General features: G+C 30.2%; 2 protein-coding genes across 2 annotated transcripts; both read right to left on the reverse strand.

Moving 5' to 3' along the window:
* Positions 1 to 441: 441 nt before the first annotated feature.
* Positions 442 to 3,226, reverse strand: LOC123890843 (benzyl alcohol O-benzoyltransferase-like). Its single transcript, XM_045940547.1, has 2 exons — positions 2,764 to 3,226; positions 442 to 1,620 (listed from the first exon to the last, which is right to left on the reverse strand). Exons 1-2 carry the CDS (start codon positions 3,211 to 3,213, stop codon positions 676 to 678), a joined length of 1,395 nt encoding a protein of 464 aa, XP_045796503.1. The 5' UTR covers positions 3,214 to 3,226; the 3' UTR covers positions 442 to 675.
* Positions 3,227 to 5,112: 1,886 nt separating this feature from the next.
* On the reverse strand, positions 5,113 to 8,487 carry LOC123890844 (benzyl alcohol O-benzoyltransferase-like). The gene is made up of 2 exons (XM_045940548.1): positions 7,874 to 8,487; positions 5,113 to 6,517 (listed from the first exon to the last, which is right to left on the reverse strand). Exons 1-2 carry the CDS (start codon positions 8,312 to 8,314, stop codon positions 5,579 to 5,581), a joined length of 1,380 nt encoding a protein of 459 aa, XP_045796504.1. The 5' UTR covers positions 8,315 to 8,487; the 3' UTR covers positions 5,113 to 5,578.
* Positions 8,488 to 19,662: the final 11,175 nt, after the last annotated feature.

Below are 19,662 nucleotides of genomic sequence, written 5' to 3' on the forward strand. Positions count from 1 at the left end.
GCATGACGAAAATACCAGTAGTAGTTTCATACAATAATTAATTTGAACAGACTTTCACTAAAACGCTAATTAATCTCTCTCTGTAACTCCAAATTTAGTGGGGTTTGATTTTGTGGAAAGCTAACTCAATTACGGTCGTTTCGGTATCAGTTTTATTAATTATTGATCCAAATTGAGTTCTGTGCGAAGCTTTGAACTTGAGGCTCAGAAGCAGATTTTGTGCAAAATTTTGGTGGAGGGCAAAATCCAACAAATTATAAAATAGGGGGGGTAAAATTCCGCATTTTTCAAAATAGGGGGATAAAACTACATTTAAGCCAAATATTTATTAGAATATATCAACTTTTTAAATATAACTCAATTATTTCGAAGGATTAATTTCTTCAATTGAACGTCGAGAATATTTTAGTTTAAAAATAAAAGAGCATAGACCCTTTAAGCTTTGATCACAAACTTTTTGGACTATAGGGTTTGTGCTTAAAATTTAACAATAATACCCAAAAGCGTTTGGATGAGATTACGCGAGTCTCTTCTAGATTAACCAAAGTTTTGGGTTCAATTCCTGACTTAGACATGCCCATAATTATAAGCCCACAACTTTATTTAACTTGAATCACATTTGAGTATTTACTACAAAAATGTGATTTACTAATCTAATATGGGAACGTCTCCGAATTATAAAGTAGACATCACAAAACTAGGACCAATCGTTGTAGGTTGATTTTGGTTACCAAACATCTTATCTAACTCTTCAGCAAACCTTTTCATATCTTCATAGGGCAAGTAAGTTAGTAATATTAAACCTTCTTCTTCTTTTGCATTCTTATGTGAAACTATAAACGTTGCTCCAGGAAACGGTCCAGCCCCGCCTTTTACCACTCCGCCATACACAGCATCGCCCCACCCAAAATTCACATTTGTGTACTTAGCACGGATCATGTCTGATACAACACAAGACCTTATGGTTGTATCTAAATGTCTTTCTTTAATAACCATAAGATCCGCCAAAGAATGCATGTATTCTTCAGTAACTTGGCCTTTTGCTTTTTTTATCAATTCCACCGCATAACATGGGTTTCCACAAATTAGCTTTCCAACACTAGTAACAGCTGCTGGGAAAGCAAAACAGTTACCATAATATCCAACAAGTGACGAATGGTTAGCACTCAACCTAGAACGTGCATTAACAGCACACATCATTCGTACTTCGTCCTCTGGCTCTAACTGCAATGCTTTTGTGCGACAACACCAAAAGCATGCAGTGATAAGATCGAATGTAGTGCATTGACGAAGATGAAGTGGAACCAAACAACGAAGTGCAGCTACGTGAGCACGTGTAAATAAGAAAGATTGATGGACTATGGTACCAATAGTATCTTCTTTCTTGATGGTATTTGGAGGAAGTATAATTTGTTCGAATTCACGATGGTTGCATGTAACGCGTGGTGGGATTCTTGCCATTAAAAGCTCTCTATGCCAAATAGGTTGAATGGAAGGTTGATGTGCTCCTCGAGCCATTTCTGCCCAAGCATTCATGAATTGTTTCAAACCAGTTCCATCACAAATTGCATGGTTCATATTTAAGGACAGAATAAAACCACCACACTTGAGACGTGTCACCTGTCATTTTAATTCAAATGTGAAATAAAGATAAAGATTTATCGTAATCAACTCAATTTGGCATATGTAATATACTGTATTGACTTGTAAAAAGTATCCAAATCCTGGTTGTTTAGGCTCTGTTTGTTAAAACATTTTACATTTTTATTTCTTAAAATTTGTATTAATTTTACTTGATAATTAACATGTAGTGAATATTAGACTCTGATCTTGTGCATTTTAGAGTCTGGATAATTCGTTTCAAGAGTTTTATTAAAGGTTAAATATTACATTATATATGCTGAACTCGGAGCATTCCACTTATTCGATCACTTTTAAAATGTGAAATTTTAGTCGATAGCTAAGCTACTTAAAAAATGAAATCAAAATCATAAGGATTACATATGTTTTTAATCCTCTAAAAAATTTCTTCAAATTTTAGACCCTCTACATTTTCAGTTTTCAATTTTAATTCCTACTTTTTTCAAAAGTTCACTTATCATATTTTAAATGACTTTTCTTGAAAACATACCATTATTAAGACTTTAAATATGATTAGTTTGATTATTTAACTATTTAATTTTTAGTTTAACAATTAAATCTTTAATTTGAAGTTAAAGATAAATTAACAAAAATTAAAGACTAAGTAGTTAAATTATTAAACTAATTATTTTAAAGTATTAATAATTACGTTTCCAAAAAAAAGCCCCTTAAAACGTGATACGCGAACTTTTGAAAAAAATAAGGGACTAAAATTGAAAATCAGAAATTTAGAGGACTAAATTTCAAAGAAATTTTTTTTTTTTTGGTCAGGAATTTCAAAGAAAATTTTATAGGAACTAAAAACGAAATTTAGAAGGACCAAAAATATATTGTTTAGCAAGTATATTGTGAAGAAGATACACTAAAAAGGCAAGTAAATTTATAAAATTATTAAATGAAAATAAATGTGTACAATATGCTTCCTAAATCTGTATAATTTTTTAAAAATATATTCTTTATAAAAAGGATCGGAGTCAATATATTGTTTAGGGTGACATAACTTTCATGTCTCTCTTGGCAATTGACCCATTTGAATTAGTTTATTTTTTAGCTTATAATAAGTTTTATGTTAAAATGAGGCCTATAATATTTCAAGATAAGAGAAATATAACATAATTAGACCTGTATGAGTAAAATGGGATGATCAATAATTTGTTGGGTTCCATGAACATCATCATCTAAGAGTTGTTGAAACCAAGGGAATGGAGGATGCAGAGAGTCACCAAATTGATCAAGTGTTACATCAGCTTCAGCTTCGACGAACATGACACCTTCACCGGTACAATCCACCATCAACTCGCCCCCAGCTCCCTCCCTAATCCTTCCTGCAAATGGATAGTAATAAACAAGTGTTTTTGAGAGTGCATGTCTAAGAACTTTAACAAGATCTTTCCCTATGATTGATGATGGTTCATGACGATAGATAAATATGAAAGGAATATTGAAACGTAGGCATTCTTGATTATCTATGTCAGATAGTAGTTTTATTTCATGGGGAGTAGGTGCAGCTGGTTGCACCAATTCTGGTTGGCACCTCTGCACTTTGAAGTTGAACATTGATGATGAACTCATTAGTGTTGTGTTTAGTTTGAGTGAGTTGTTGTACATTGATTGTCTTTGTTTATAAAGAAGTTTTTGAAAAGTCTATAGTTGAGAGTCAGAGTTCAATTTTTAGTATTTTATAATTCTTCCCGTCATTATTATAAGAAAACGTTTACTTTTTAGATTTATAGAATGTTTGATGTATCTAGTTTATAATATGGTCTAGATACATCAAACATTCTACACATCTTAAAAAACAAATTTTTTTCTTATAATAATTAATGACTGGTGAAAGTATTTATAAATAATTCGGTGGGAAAAAGAGATAACTAATTTTTTATACTTTACAGATTGTAAATAAATATAAAACTCTTGGTAACTAAGACATTCGACTCTATTGGTTAATAAGTCATTTCTAGAACGAATTATTCTGAGAGTCCGAGTTCGATTTTTATGAGAATAATTCGTCTCGATAAATTTTTTAAAATATTAAATTTTTATAATTTTTACTATTATTTATATAATTAAAATGATTAATCGTCAAAATTATACATTGATATGCGTGAAATAATCAGTAGGAGGAGGGAATACATTTTTGCACCAAAATGAATTAGGAAGCAACGTGGTCGTATAAGAGGTTCTGACGATGAATCGCTGCTTTTGTACAGTTGTTGTAATGAGGAGTGTACGTATAATTAAGACACTCCAATGACAACAATAAGGTCGTAAAGTAAGAGGTTTCTATAAAGAGATTGGATACTTTGAATCTTTTGATTAAAGGTGTATGTATGTCCTTGATGCATAGTCACGGTCATTAATATGAACTATATATGAAGACGAATGTCACCACCTCGATCTTACTATCCGGACTTAAGATCGACTAATTTGACGAGCCAAATTTTTTTTTTTACTCTGTATGGACTACAACACCGAAATTGGCACAAAGGAGAATCAAATCTGAAACCTTGAGAAAAGCATACTCCAAAGACTCAAACCAATACCACTAGACCAACCCAAGTAGGTTAACAACTAGAATACATTGATTACCGTTAAGCTAATCATTTTGATGTCGGCCACTACAGAAAGTTGTCTTCTGTGACCGTTGGATAGATGGACCGACACATTTTGAGTCTTGACGTATCCAAAACAATTGTATTATGAGTCATGCTGATGTGTCCATGGCATAAATTAAAGAAAAAAAAATTGTAATTAAAATATCATTTTTTTGTCATTTTTTAAAAATTGACTATATAAGTTCTAACACAATTTTATCATATTTTCCCTAAATTTCAAGAAATAATCTTTTGAGAAGAAAGAACAAAATAAAATCAGAAAATTGGGGACGGAAAACATTGGCATCAAGAATAAGAAGTAATACGGAGAGAGATGTGCCCTTGGCCGTGGTTGAGCGAGGAAGATGATGACAAAATACACTCCATCAAAATAATGTATGACGGTCAAACGGTGATACAATTTATTTATTTTTGGATTGTGATTGTGGTGGCACGTTGGTAAATGACGGTATATCTCAAGTGGTCGGCAGTGTACCACCCTCTTTTAGTTTAACGGTAGGTCTTTTGGAAGAAAAAGAGGAAAGATAGTAACATATTGAAAGGTGAAGGTTAGGTTTGGGTGAGTGTGTGCGCTCTCAAATTTTTTTATTTAGAGACGCACCCATGCAAGTCTTTGTCCATATACTTTTTTATTTTACTAACTTTTTCCGTATACTTATTACTAAATATATTGAGTTTATAATCCTCTTAGCATAGCTTAGTTAACACAGACAACACATAGGATTGAAATTCAAACTACATCAACTTATTCACCTAAAGATAAAATTCTATAGCCACAATATTGAGTCTATGGAAAATTTATTCAAATATGAACCTTACCTTTTTAGTACAAAATATATTTTATAACAATATAAAATAGATAACATATGTAATTTATATATAATTTTACTATTGTACATCTTTGGACCATATCCAACTTCTTCTTTATTATTCTTGCACACAAACACAACTTTTTTCTATAGCAAAGAGGGCAAAAGCTTGTGCACACAAACACAATTTTTTTTTAAGTAGTCTAATTGATAGAAATTTTACTCTTAAGGTGGATAAGTGGGAAGAACGGGGTTCAAACTCCGACCCCTTACATATATAATATAATATTCTTATCAACTGAACGAAGCTCACGGGACAAACACAACTTTATTTAACTTGACTCATAGTGATTATTTAATACTTCAATTTTAAACATAAGTAAAAATTAGTAAAAAAATAATTGATGATTTGAATCAATTTTTGAATCAAATACATCAAAAAAATTTACCAACATTTCCTTATATTTAAGATTGGAGAGAGTAGTTATTTGTTGGAATATCACAAGTTGTAAACTATATAGCAGATGTGACAAAACTAGATCCACTTATTGTAGCATGATTTTGGCTAGCAAGAATTTCATCTAACTCTTTGGCAAACCTCTTCATATCTTCATATGGCAAGCAAATTGGTAATATCAAACCTTCTTCTCCTTTTGCATTCTTATGTGGGACAATAAAAGTTCCTCCAGAAAAAGATCCAAGTCCACCCTTAGCCGCGCCACTATACACCGGTCCGCCCCATCCAAAATCAACTTCTGCAAACTTAGCACGAGTCCAATCTGACACAATAGAAGACCTTAAGTCTGTAAATGAACATCTTTCTTTGATAACCATAAGATCTGCCACAGAATGCATGTATTCCTCTGTAACTTGAGCTTTTGCTTTTCTTATCAAATCTACTGCATAACCTAGTGGGTTTCCACAAAGTTTCCCTGCGGTAGTGACAGCCGCGGGGAAAGCAATACAGTTACCATAATATCCAACAAGTGACAAGCGATCAGTAAACCTCGAACGTGCATTAACGACGCACATAATTCGTACCTCTTCCTCTGGCCTTAACTGTAATGCTTTTGTGCGACAGTACCAATAACATGCAGCGATAAGATCGAATGCAGTGCATTGACGTAGATGAAGTGGTACCAAGCAACGAATTGCAACTACGTGAGCAGGTGTAAAGAAGAAAGATTGATGGACTGTGGTAGTAGTATCTTCTTCCTTGATGGTATTTGGAGGAAGTGTAATTTGTTCGTATTCACGATGGTTGCATGTAATTTGTGGCGGGTCTCTTGCCATTAGGATCTCTCTACACCACACAGGTTGAATGGAAGGTTGATTTGCTCCTTGAGCCATTTCTGTCCAGGCATGTATGAATTGCCTTAAACCAACTGCATCGCCCAATGTATGATTTAAACTCAAGGCCAATATGAAACCACCACATTTGAGACGTGTGACCTGTCATTTTAATTCTAATATTATGTAAAAGTATGTAGAAAAAAAAGGTAAGTACAGAATTTAGTGTAAGATATATATTCTCTATTTTAATTAATATACGGTTAAATATTTTTTTTACAGAATTTTCATGCACATGTTTTGGTCTTTGCAGTAAATTCATCATGTATTTTTTAATTATTATTTTTGTAGATATTTTAAAAATTATAAAAAGTTTCTTTGCAAAAAAGGTTCGAGATTTGATTTCTCGGTCCCGATTTTTGCCAATGAACTTTTAGTAATATTTTAAACATATCTGGAAAAAAAATCGATCAAAATTAAAAAATTTAAGGATAACTAAAGAATTATATTTTTAGGAGACTCCGGATAGAAAATTTTACAATAAAGTGCTAATTTTGTCTTTCACTATAAGCTTACTCATAAGCGCAGAGGCGGCTTGCAGGCATGTGCGAGGTGTGTGACGGCATAAGGTCTCAAAATTATAATATTACTTATATATTATTTATACCTATAAAATATCAGATGTATATTAATAGATTAATTTTTAGGCCCTAAAATAATAATTATATATTGTTAATGTTCATAAATATCATGAGTATCAATATATTAGTTATCTATACTCGTAAATATAGTTCTAGTCCATTTTAATCTTTGCATAAAATTTAATCTTAGATTATGATGTTCCTTTTTGACGTTATATTCAAAGATAATTATTTTGTATTTCTTGTTTTATTTAATTTAATGTAAGATTTAATATTGATAATTTATATGTTTACAAGAATGTTTTTTTTTTTTTTTTATATTATATGCAATTTAAATCGATAATTTTTTAAATTTTTTTTATTAAGGGGCCACTTTTATATTTTGCACAGAGCCTCCTAAAACTCAGAGACGCCCCTTCTCATAAGCTATGAGTCTTTTTATCTGCAAAATATAAGTACCAGATAGAATAGTACAGTACAGTACAAGACAGAAAAGCACAGGACCATTTGATCTGTAAATTATAAATACTGGACAGACCAATACTGGACAGTACAAGACAGAACAGCACAAGACAAACGTTTAAGGTATTGAACAAACTTTGTGTTGTACGATGTTTCGTGAATAAATGATTATTTTGGTATTTTAGACAACTTGTGCAGAGGACAAAAAGTTGTCCAGTGGTTCTGTGCAGGACAAGAATTTTAGTTTTGTCATGTCATTTGGCCCCCAGTTTGTCTGGTACTAGGAACCGTTTTGAAATCAAATACAGTCACACACCCTATAAGTTCATTCATTATAAACTAGTTTATCGGTTATCGGCTGTTTTTTGACAGACAGAATCTTATTCAAGAATGCCTTAAGTATTATAAACTAGACCTGAATGAGTCGAATGGGACGATCAATAATTTTTTCTGAGCCAGGAACATCGTGTAGAATTTCTTGGAAACAAGGGAATGGAGGTTGCAGAGCATCACCAAATTGATCAAGTGTTATATCAGCTTCAGCTTCAATGAACATGACACCTTCACCAGTACAATCCACCATCAACTTGCGCTCAGCTCCCTCCATAATCCTTCCTGCACCTGGATAGTAATAAACAAGTGTTTTTGAGAGTGCATCTTTAAGAACTTTAACAGGATTTTTCTTTGTCATTGATGGTTCGTGACGAAAGACAAATATGAATGGAAGATTGAAACGGAGGGCTTCTTGATCATCTATGTCAGATAGTAGTTTAACTTCGCGAGGAGTGGGTGCAGCTGGACGCACCAACTCTGGTTGGGACCTCCGGACTGTGAAAATCAATGGAGATGAAGCCATAATATCAGAAAAAGAAAGAAGGATATTATATGATGCAACCAAATATAGAGAGTTAAGAAGTGTTGTGTATTGTTTGAGTGAGATATATATTTATTGATTTTGTGCTTATTTATAGATGGATGATTGATAACCCCGTACCAACTAGATACGATGCATATGAATTATGTCAAGTCATGAAGGCAAATATCATGCATAGACTATAAATTTTTGTATGGAGCTATAGAGTGCTCCACTCTAAACCGGTGTTTACAATTATTAGAAATTCTATAATAATTATTCACAAAAAAAAAATTACAAAAAAAAAATCACAATTTTTATAGTCTGTGCACGTCTAAAATAAGGTGAGACAACCTATTCTAAAACAATGACATGATTGACGTCAGTTTATTTCAAGTTATATTTTTATTCTTTGTTTTTTTAGTCGAGTCGATATCCATCAATTCATTATTTCAACTGTTAAAATGAGGATGATTATTAACTTATAATTTAAAACAACGGCATTTGGCATTAAAATTTTCAATATTTTATATATATTGATCCACGATAGACCACTTGTAGAGGTGATTCATATTAGAATTTCCTTTAATGTTTTATATAAAAATATAGCAATACATAAATACGTGAATCGGTTGTCACCTCTTCCACGCATTTAGGTTACAGTAGTCATTCGATTGATCAACATCAAACTATTTAAATTCAAGTTCACTATTTTAATTTAAAACATAAATTTTGCTTTTCTTTAAACTGTTAGATTGAAATCAAGCCCATATATGAGTGTGTTCTCACATAACAGTGACCGAAAATTTTTAAGCCACACATCATCAGAATTCATCATCATGTAGTGAGTGACTTGGTACTTGTGAAAAACTTATCCAAAATTATAGCTTCTCTTCCGGTCCTAGGTTTCTTTTATACTTTTCAAAAATTTCATTCTGTCTTTGAAATTATTTTGGAAGAATCCAAAGTTTTTTCAAAGTTTTTCTAGTGTAAATTCAAGAAAAATTTGGAAGACAAAAGCCGAAGTTTTTTTTCAAGGTAAAAAAAATTCAATAAATAGAAATCAAAGTTTTTATTTAAAGGCAAAAAAAAATTCAAAGGGGAGAAAAAGAAAACATGGGGAGCTGGAAGAGAAGCTATCATCCAAAATGAGAGTGATATATATTTCTATAGCCACAACTATAATTTAAAAGATTTTGGGCCCATTTAGATTTTTTTTATAATAAATTAGGCTTATTTTTAAGCTTATGATAATAACTTATACAAATAAATAAATTTTGTGTTAATTCATTAATACATAAAAATTTATTGATTTGCATAATTTGTTTTACATCAACTCAAAAATAAGTCAATTCAAATGGATACAGAGTCAGACACACTTAGAGAAAAGTAAAAAGAAAAAAAAAATCAATTTATAATAATTATTATTATTATTATTGAAAGTATTGATAATGTGTATTTTTATATGCGTGTTTAAATGAGTTTGATTTGTAACAAAAAAAAAAAGAGTTTGATTTGTATTTGTGATCATATAAAAATTATCCCTAAAATGAATGATTACACTAATAATACTAGTACTTTAGTTAAAGGATAGCTCTATTTCATGTAGGTTTTTTTTTTTTTTTTATTGTTTTATGTTATTAAATGGCTTAACTACACATTTGGTCCCTTACTTTTATTTTAGGTTTCAATTTGGTCTCTTACGTTTAAAAAGTATCAATTTGGTCCCTTACGTTTATTTTAGGTTTCAAGTTAGTCCTTTCCGTTAGTTTTGTCACTAACACCGTTTGAACAGTACACGTGTTAGCGTGTCCAAGTGCCACGTGTCAGTCCACATATGCAAATTGACTGCCACATGTGACAAAATTGACGGAAAGAACTAACTTGAAACCTAAAATAAACGTAAGGGACCAAATAGATACTTTTTAAACGTAAGGGACCAAACTGAAACCTAAAATAAACGTAAGGGACCAAATGTATAGTTAAGCCTTATTAAATTGAATATTACAATTTTTTTCGGTAGATTCCTCTTTTTCAATTTTTGTGATGTTGAGTTTATGCTGATTTTTGTATATTCTACGAATTTAAATGTATTAACATTTTTTAATTAAATTTTGTCAAAAAAAATAATTAAAAAAACAATTATCACGTGTAACAATGTTTAATTATATTAATTTTGTGTCTTGAAATAAAAAACAAAATGTGTATATTGATTTCCTTCGCATTTAGGACTCGGTCGGACTAGGGGTGCTCAAATCCAAACCAATCCAAATAAAAACCGAAAATCGATCCAAAAAAACTGAAAATCGCAAAAAACTGAAGCTTTTTGGATGTGTTTGGATGTTCTTTTGTGGAAATCGCTGGATCGGATCGGATTTCGGATTGATTTCTTAAAACCGATCCAAACCGAACCAAACCGCATACATATATTTTAATATTTATTTATCTTTTTATTAGTATAAATATATATATATTGCATTAACATTTTTTTTTCATTTTAAATTTTGTTAATACTATATGTTAGTTTAATCTAATCTATTTTTTTTTTTTTACTTTTTACATGTTTCGAATATAATTGGTAATTGTCATTCCAAAATATTAATTTTTAATATATTATATGTTATATTTTACATCAAACTTAATATTTATTTTGTCAAAAATATCAAACTATTATTTTGTAGTATTTTTTATAATATTTATATTTATTAAAAAAAATTACAATTTATAATTTGGATATCCAAAAACCGATCCAAATTAAACCGCATAATATTGGATCGGATTGGATCAGATTTTTTTTTATTTGTCATCCAAAACCGAACCAAACCGAACCGCGAGCACCCCTCTGGACCCAATTGATAGGCTGCGCATATATGGACCAAGCAATTCTTAGTTAGCTCTATTTAATCCTCGTACATTTTGACAAGACCTTTTTCTTCTGAAATTTGTTTTTTATATAAAAAAAAAATTATGAAAAGAAAAAAGACAAAAAAGGCACTGCGCATTTTTATTTTAGGGTACATGATAATGATATTGGTATGAAATTTTTATCACCGTTGACGATGACATAAGGTGGGTTTTTCATCCCAACTGAAATTTTTTCATACGCGTAATTCTATTATTATTATTATTATTATTATTACATATAATTTATATATGTAATTAATTTTTTTTAAGTTCATCTAATTAAATCAATTCATAATATCATTTTTTTCTAATCCTAAAGAAGAAGACCAAAAATTGAAGATTAATCCTTCTGCAGACGTGGTTAGTCACGAAAATGATTTTGTACTCCGTCCGTCCCAAAATATAAGAATTCATTGACCACTGCATGTATGCCAATACATAATTTTGATTACGAATATTTTTAATTGTGTATTAGTAAAAATTATAGAAATTTGATATTTTAAAAATATTCATTTGAAACAAATCAAACAAGATCTTATATGATAATATTTATATTTATATACTTTTAAAAAATACGATCAAAACAAAATATATGAATAATGCATTTAGTCAAATGAAGTCTTATAAAATGGGACGGGGGAGTATTATGTAAGAATAAAATTGATAGTGAAGAAATATTATACTATTAAGTCAAAAAAAAAAGTGAAGAAATATCATACTCTAATCTTTATAGAAAGCTCATTTAAGTTTTCTTCATTGCATCAACTCTAATCTTTTATTAAATGCATTAGGAATTTATGTAGTTGTATATCTTTAAGAGAGTTTATAATTTTTCCATGTAAAAAATTGTGTGACAAAGTTTGCAATTTTCTTGTAAAAACTGCAAGTCAAGTAGTAAAATTTTGATTGTGAGAAATGTTGATGTATGGAATATGGATAGAGTGTTGAATTATGTTAAATTTGAGTTGTTTTTTCTTTCTTTTTGCTTTTCGTTAGTGTGTTTCTGTTAATTGTGTAGAGAACTAGAAATTTCCAACATGTTGATGACAATTATATATTTTTGGATTATTTGTCTCCAACTTGTCAAAAACAAAAATTAACTTGGCATCTGGAAACGGATCATGTCTAACATGAAAAGGTGTTGCAATATTGATTAAAGGTCTTGTTGACGAATTTAAAAAATTTAAAACGTCTCATCTTCTAAGAGCATCCACAATGGAGAAATCAAATTTTGGGTACTTAAGTGGGTCCCACATGTACACATCACTCATTTATAATTTTTTAAAAATAGTATCTAATAGGTACTCAATCTCTCCAACCCAGCACCTCTTAAAAAATTCTAAACCGGTCCCACAAATAACTACACATTTCATCAATAACTCTACATATTTATAAATGGGTCCCACAAATTCTATTAAGTACTATGAGAGAGAGGGTGCTTATTTGAGAAGTGGTACCTATTTGGTACTAAAATGTGTTGTGCTCCAATGGTAGTACCTAATAAGTACCATGAGTACCTAATAGGTACTACACCATTGGAGATGGCCTAATTTTGTTAAGTTGTAAAATAAATTATTTACCAAGATATTTTTTTTTATTAAAAAAAATGTGTTCATTCATTCAAATTGAAAATATATACATAGATCATTACAAAATCAAGATTGCTAAAAACTGAAAAAGATGAATCTACAAACAAACTTGCAGCACTTACGTTAATAGAATACAACGGCATCATGAAAGTGCATATAAATATGACAAAATAAAAGTAACCGGAATATTCATACTCCCGGATATGCAACGTTGACGTCTAAGTCTTCATCAGATCTGTAATAAGTTGATGTAGATATGTCAATTTGAATCAACGAAACACCGTACTAAAATGAAAAACCAACAAATGCCGCACAAGACGACGATAAACACAACGCCGCACAAGACGACCACAAACCAACGTCGCACAAGACGACCACAAACTTAAAAAGTAAGAAATAAAAAACCAAATCTACGTGAATAATCACTTATTTGAATGAAAAGAAAAGCAAAAACAATTTAGAGGAGTAATACCAAGATATGTTATAATTAAACAATCCTAATATTCCACTCTTACTATTTATTTTTTACACACTCTTAATAGATAAGATGACTAATTATTTGATCTAGCTTGCAACATGTTGATCATAAATAAGATTAAAAGAATTTTAACTTTGAACACATAGTTGGGACTGGACTTATATCTCCAACCTCACTCTTATATATTTGAAGAAAATTTGCACTTCAAATTAGATCTGTCAAAAATCACTTTGCAATCATTCGATTCTTGTTCAAATCTTAATTCAACATGTTGTGAAGGATCGATTCCTTCAACTAAAACTTGAACCCTTGTTGGTGAGAAGAGTCTTTTTTTTTTTTTTTTTAACATGAGATAAATTTACGATATAAGAGATGGTGTTCCAATCTAAAGCAGAGAAAACTTAAATGCTAAAATAATATTTATAAATGTATTTAAATTTGCCTCTGTCTAAGTGGAAAGAGTCTTAAAATAAATGGTATTGCATTAATCAAATAAACACTATATAATTAAGAAAATGTTGAAAGATTTGCTGATTAGCTTGTACAGTAGTATTTCTTTAGAGTAAAAATTGTTATATAATGTTTATAGGAAAGGACAAAACTTATATTCATTTCTTTAGATGATGTTTTTCCTGTTCTTCTCACAAAAAGGTAGTTATTTATATTTTTTAATTAAAAAAAGAAAAAGAAAAATGCTTTTAAATAAAAATAATTTCCCCCATGTATCTAGCACAGTAAAAACTGTGTATATGGAACTGTACATAAGTTTGGTCCTATAGGAAATGGATGATTCTTTTTTATATTTTGTGAAAATTGGATTTTCTCTTTTCATTTTTTGTGTATCATATTTCTTATTTTTATTTCTCTCTTAATCTCATTTTGTATTAACTATATTTTTTTATTTCTTAATGAGGAGAGATATTGAGATGGGTGTGTTTGATTCGCAAAACAGCAAGTACTTGACAGAACAGTACATAACAAAATAGTACATAACAGAACAAAACTATACCGGAGAAAAATAGAACGATAATATTCTTTATATTCGAAAATAAAATGGGTATTTTTCATATCTTTTATAGTTGTACTATGGACAAAAAGTTGTCCCGTGGTATAGTAGAGGACAAAAATTCTTATTTTTGTCATGTCTTTTGTTACCTATTTTGTCCAGTTCCATAACTAGTTTCTGAATCAAACAGAGTATAACAAAAATTATCAAATTCAGTCCCTTATTTTGACAGAAATCGAGGTGTCAACAATCACTCATCCATTTATTTCTCAGTAATGTTAAATGTCGTGAGGGATAAGTTTCATGAACATCACAAACGACATTTAGAGGGTGTGTCCCTCCTGTCTCATGCCACAACAAAATAGAAAAGAGAAAAAATCAAGTAATAAATTACTATGCAATAAGAGGTTAAATAATGAGTTTTTAGTCTAGTGACTACTTAACAAACAAAAATACTTTGCACATGACATTCATAGAGAAAAACATAAGTAGTCTCATCACTTTAATTTTGTCATATTTATATATACTCTTTATTTTATACTATAAAATTGAATATTGTAAATTTGCTCATAAATTTATCTTTTTATAATTTTTTTTGTTAGATATAGTTGCTAAAACCCCACACTTGAGAGAAATGAAGAATCCAAGTTTCGAATTTCTGCCTCCTTAATAATATTTCTCCCAATTAACTAAGTTATATTTTCGGGACAATTTTTTAACATTTTTTATTAAGAAAAACAATTATCACGTGTAACAAATGTGTAGATTGATTTCCTTCACATTTACAAATGTGTATATATGAGCCATACAATTTAATCCGCTTACGGTCTTTGTCTATGAACTTTGGTGCCTTACGCAACATTTTTAAAATGTGTTTGCAGTCATCAAATATTTTCTTGGTAGCCTGTCATCTTCTAATTTTGTTAAGTTGTAAATTCATTCATTTCTTGTCTCTCTTTCTCCTCACCTATCTATTTTGCTATATTTAGGATTTATATTATTTATTATTGATCAGGACTTATGTTTTTGTTTTTCTATTATCGAGATGACTTATAAATCTAATGTCTTAAGATTTTAGATGAATATATGGTGTTAGACTTATAGGGAGATAAATGAACTAGTAGTTGGGACTAGACTTATATCTCCAAACTTAGTCTTATATCATCAATACCATCAGGTCGCTTTTATATCTTGAAAAAATTTATAGTTCGAATTACATTTGTCGAGAAAAACTTTTCAACTCCTATTGGTAAGAAGCGTCATATTCATTATAACAAATAAATGTGTTGTATTGATTAAATAAACATGAGGTTGGATTGCTCAACTAGTTTGAGTTAAGAGTTAAAGGAGATAGAGGTTGATCAAAGTCTAAAATTTAATGAGGAGAAAATACTAAGCATTGCCTAACAACCCTAGTTATAATTGACTAGTGGTGCGATCATTATCATGAATTTTTTATATTATAAGCTTGTATACACCAGCAAACCCTAAACCCTAATTTGTTTTCCCTGTTTTCCCTCCATATTGTCTTGCAATTTTTATTAAAAAATACTACAATTTTGTCTTGACTAGTATTCGAACCCGCAACCCTTAAGTGCAAGACAATATTTCCAACCACTATGGCAAGTATACCAATTGTGATTAAAATTGTGTGCAATAATTGATAAGCACCATCAATTTTAAAAGTATATCATATCAAAATTATTGTTGACTATATTATTCATCACGAAATATTTTTATGTCTTTCCTGATCAATGATTTTTTATTTACCGAATCATAAATTTAGAGATTAATTATCATGTGAGATTTGGAAAGTTATTATCACGTATGATTTGGAAAGTTATTATCAAACTCAATTTTGAAGGATATTTTCTTTTGATATACACTATAGAGAGCTTACGGTTGAGCGGCTTAATTATCATCTTGAAGATAAGCACACTGTTTTATTTGAAGATAACGAGCGTATTGAAGACGTTCTAAACAAACTAAAGAGTCGCGCATCAAAATTTTTGGCATGGATGGATGCAAACAAGAAATTTCCAAAGGCAAAAAATTTAACATATAGTCAATTCCCAACTAAGTTTGTGTGGAAAGAAAATTTGCATCAGTGGGCTCCAAGACAAAGAGGTTTTTCAATTGGAAGAGTTCACTTTGCACCACCTGGTGCGGGTGAAAGGTTTTATTTGAGGACGTTGTTAAACTATGTCAAAGGTCCTACTTCTTTTGATGAATTAAAAACAGTGGATAATTTCAAATATGATAGTTTCAAGGAAGTCTGTTTTGCAAGAGATTTGCTGGATGATGATAAGGAGTATATAGAGGCAATAAAAGAGACAAGCCACAAAGACTTTTTTAAGAGTAATGTTTGCAACATTATTGGTGTCAGATGAGCTGATCAGGCCAGAAATAGTTTGGACAAGTACTTCACATTTTTTGATTGATGACATTTTGCACAAACAGATACGCTTTCTTGGTGCTTCGGGTATAAAATATTTTCACCTATTTCTATAAAACCATACTTATTAGTTGTTTATTTTTTTACTCATGTAACCTTGCTTATATCACTTTTTAAATTATTTATTATGCAGTTTATTAAATTGTAGTTTTTTAAAACTGGAAAAAGAATTTTGTTAAAAAAAAAAGGAAAAAGAATTGATATTTTTTATAAATACCCTTTATTTTTACGTTAATGTATCCAAACATAAATCAATTCTGTTTAACTCACTTTTAACCAAAATCAAATCTATCAAACTCAATTTTGCTAAATCAATTTTTTTTGCAATACAACCAAACACAACCATAGTCATGTCACTAATCACATTCATTATTTTGATTTTAACATTGCAGATTTAATATTATCCGATGATCAATTGATACAATATGCACTAGCAGATATTGAGATCATGTTACGTAGTTGTGGGAAGAGTTTAAAAGATTATCCTCCAATACCTAGAGCAGACACATCATTAGTTCCTGATATACAAAATAGTTTAATACACGACGAATTAAATTATTACAGACAATCATTAACTGAGGAACATGTTAGATTGATGTCAACTATGACTTCAAAGCAATGTAAAGTATATGACACAATCATGACAAGAGTTAACGAAAACAAACATGTTGTGTTTTTTCTTTATGGTTATGGCGGTACAGGGAATACATTTATTTGGAGGGTCATGTCAGCCGCATTACGCTCAAAAGGTGAGATAGTTTTAACAGTTGCCTTAAGTGGGATCGATGCATTGCTTATACCTGGCAGTAGAACAACACATTCAAGGTTTTGTATTCCTCTAAATGTTAACGAGTTTTCAACATGTACCATAGTTCCTAAAAGCCCTTTGGTGCTATTAATACAAAAAGCAAAGCTCATTATATGGGATGAAGCACCAATGATGCACAAACACTATTTCGAAGCTGTTGATCAAACTTTAAAAAATATTCTCAAGTCTGTTGATGAAAAAAATAAACACATTCCCTTCGGTGGAAAAATTGTTGTTTTTGGCGGAGATTTTAGACAAATTCTTCCAGTAATACCCAAAGGTACAAGGCCAAAAGTTGTTCATGCTACAATTAATCCTTCGGTTCTTTGGAATTTTTGTGAAGTTTTAACATTGAGTAAAAACATGAGGCTTCTCGGTGGTGCTTCAAGTGCAGACGTTGAACAAAGAAGATTGTTTTCTGAATGGGTTTTGGGTGTTGGCGATGGAGAAATTGGAGATGACAACGACGATGATTTAGAACTTGACATTCCATCAGATTTATTGATTCCAAATTCAGGTGATCCTCTTGCTTCTATCGTTGAAAGCACTTATCCCCAACTTTTACAAAAATGAACGATATAACGTGTTTCCAAAATAGAGCTATACTAGCTCCTAAAAATTCAATAGTCGACACAAAAAATGATTATATGTTGGATTTAATTCCTGATGAAGAAAAAACATATTTGAGTTATGATACTCCACTAACACAAAATGTAGACGGTTAAACAGTGGATGATGTTCATACTCCCGGATTTTTTAACACGATTTCTACGTCGGGACTTCCAAATCACAAGTTGAGATTTAAAGTTGGAGTTCCAGTTATGCTATTAAGGAATTTGAATAAAAAATTAGGATTATGCAATGGAACAAGACTTGTTATTACGAGATTGGAAAAACGTGCTCTGGAAGGAAAAATTATTTCAGGAAGTAATATTGGTGATCAGGTTTTCATACCTAGATTTTCTCTGACACCATCTGACGTGAGAATTCCTTTTAAATTTCAACGGAGACAATTTCCTATAATGATTTCTTTTGCGATGACTATTAATAAGAGTCAGGGACAATCTTTAAAGCATGTTGGGATATATATTCCATTGTCAGTGTTTTCACATGGTCAGTTGTATGTTGCAATTTCAAGAGTTACTTCTAGAAAATGATTAAAAATATTGATCATCGATGACGACGGTGAAGATACGACTAAGACTTCGAATGTGGTCTATAAGGAAGTATTCCGTAATATAACATAATTTTCTTTGTATGAATATTTATCCAAAATTATTGTTGAACTATCGTTTAATGTTACTCAACTTTTTTGATATACCTTACATTATTGGAATTATCATATCTTATTTAATCATTATATATCTTATAGTTAATCAGACTCGTGCACCGCACGGGTCGATGTTCTAGTTCATGATAATTTTTATATAAGTAAATATGTATTTTAGTTATTGAGATGGTGCGTATGTCGATTTAGTTTTTTAAATATGGAAAATAGCAATTTAATTAGTCCTTTTTTTTGTCAAACAGTTTAATTGTTAGAATTTCACTACTTAAAGTAAATAAAGGAAAAAATTCATATTCAAATCTCGACCCATGTATATTACAATATTTCTATCAATTGAGATACGCTCATGAGAACATTTTAATTAGTCATTTAATTTTAAAAATATCGATCATTTTAATTTATTTTCCAAATTTTTGGCCAAAATTTTAAATGTTTTATAATTTTTTTTCCAAGTTTTATACTCCCACCGTTTCTTTTTATTTGTCGTTTTAGAAAAAAAAAAAACAATAAATTAAGAAAGTGTATTCTTGCACCTTGTCTTCATATTATACCCTTATTTTAATTTATTTACCAATAAATTTTTTTTTGCGCGCACTCTCCTTTTCCAATAAATTTAATATATTATGTACAAAAAAAATTAATGTTATGTACCAAAAAAAAACTTTAATTTTTCAAATATATATTAAATCTTTTACGGTTTCAACAACTACTCCAAAAAATATTACAGGAAAGTATAATAAACAAAGTATAACCTTAAATTATCAAAACGACAAGTAATTGAAACAAAATTATTTTTCTAAAATGACAAATAAAAAGGAACGGA

Source organism: Trifolium pratense, linkage group LG6, assembly GCF_020283565.1.
Source record: "Trifolium pratense cultivar HEN17-A07 linkage group LG6, ARS_RC_1.1, whole genome shotgun sequence".
In the NCBI taxonomy this organism is placed as follows: Eukaryota; Viridiplantae; Streptophyta; class Magnoliopsida; order Fabales; family Fabaceae; genus Trifolium; species Trifolium pratense.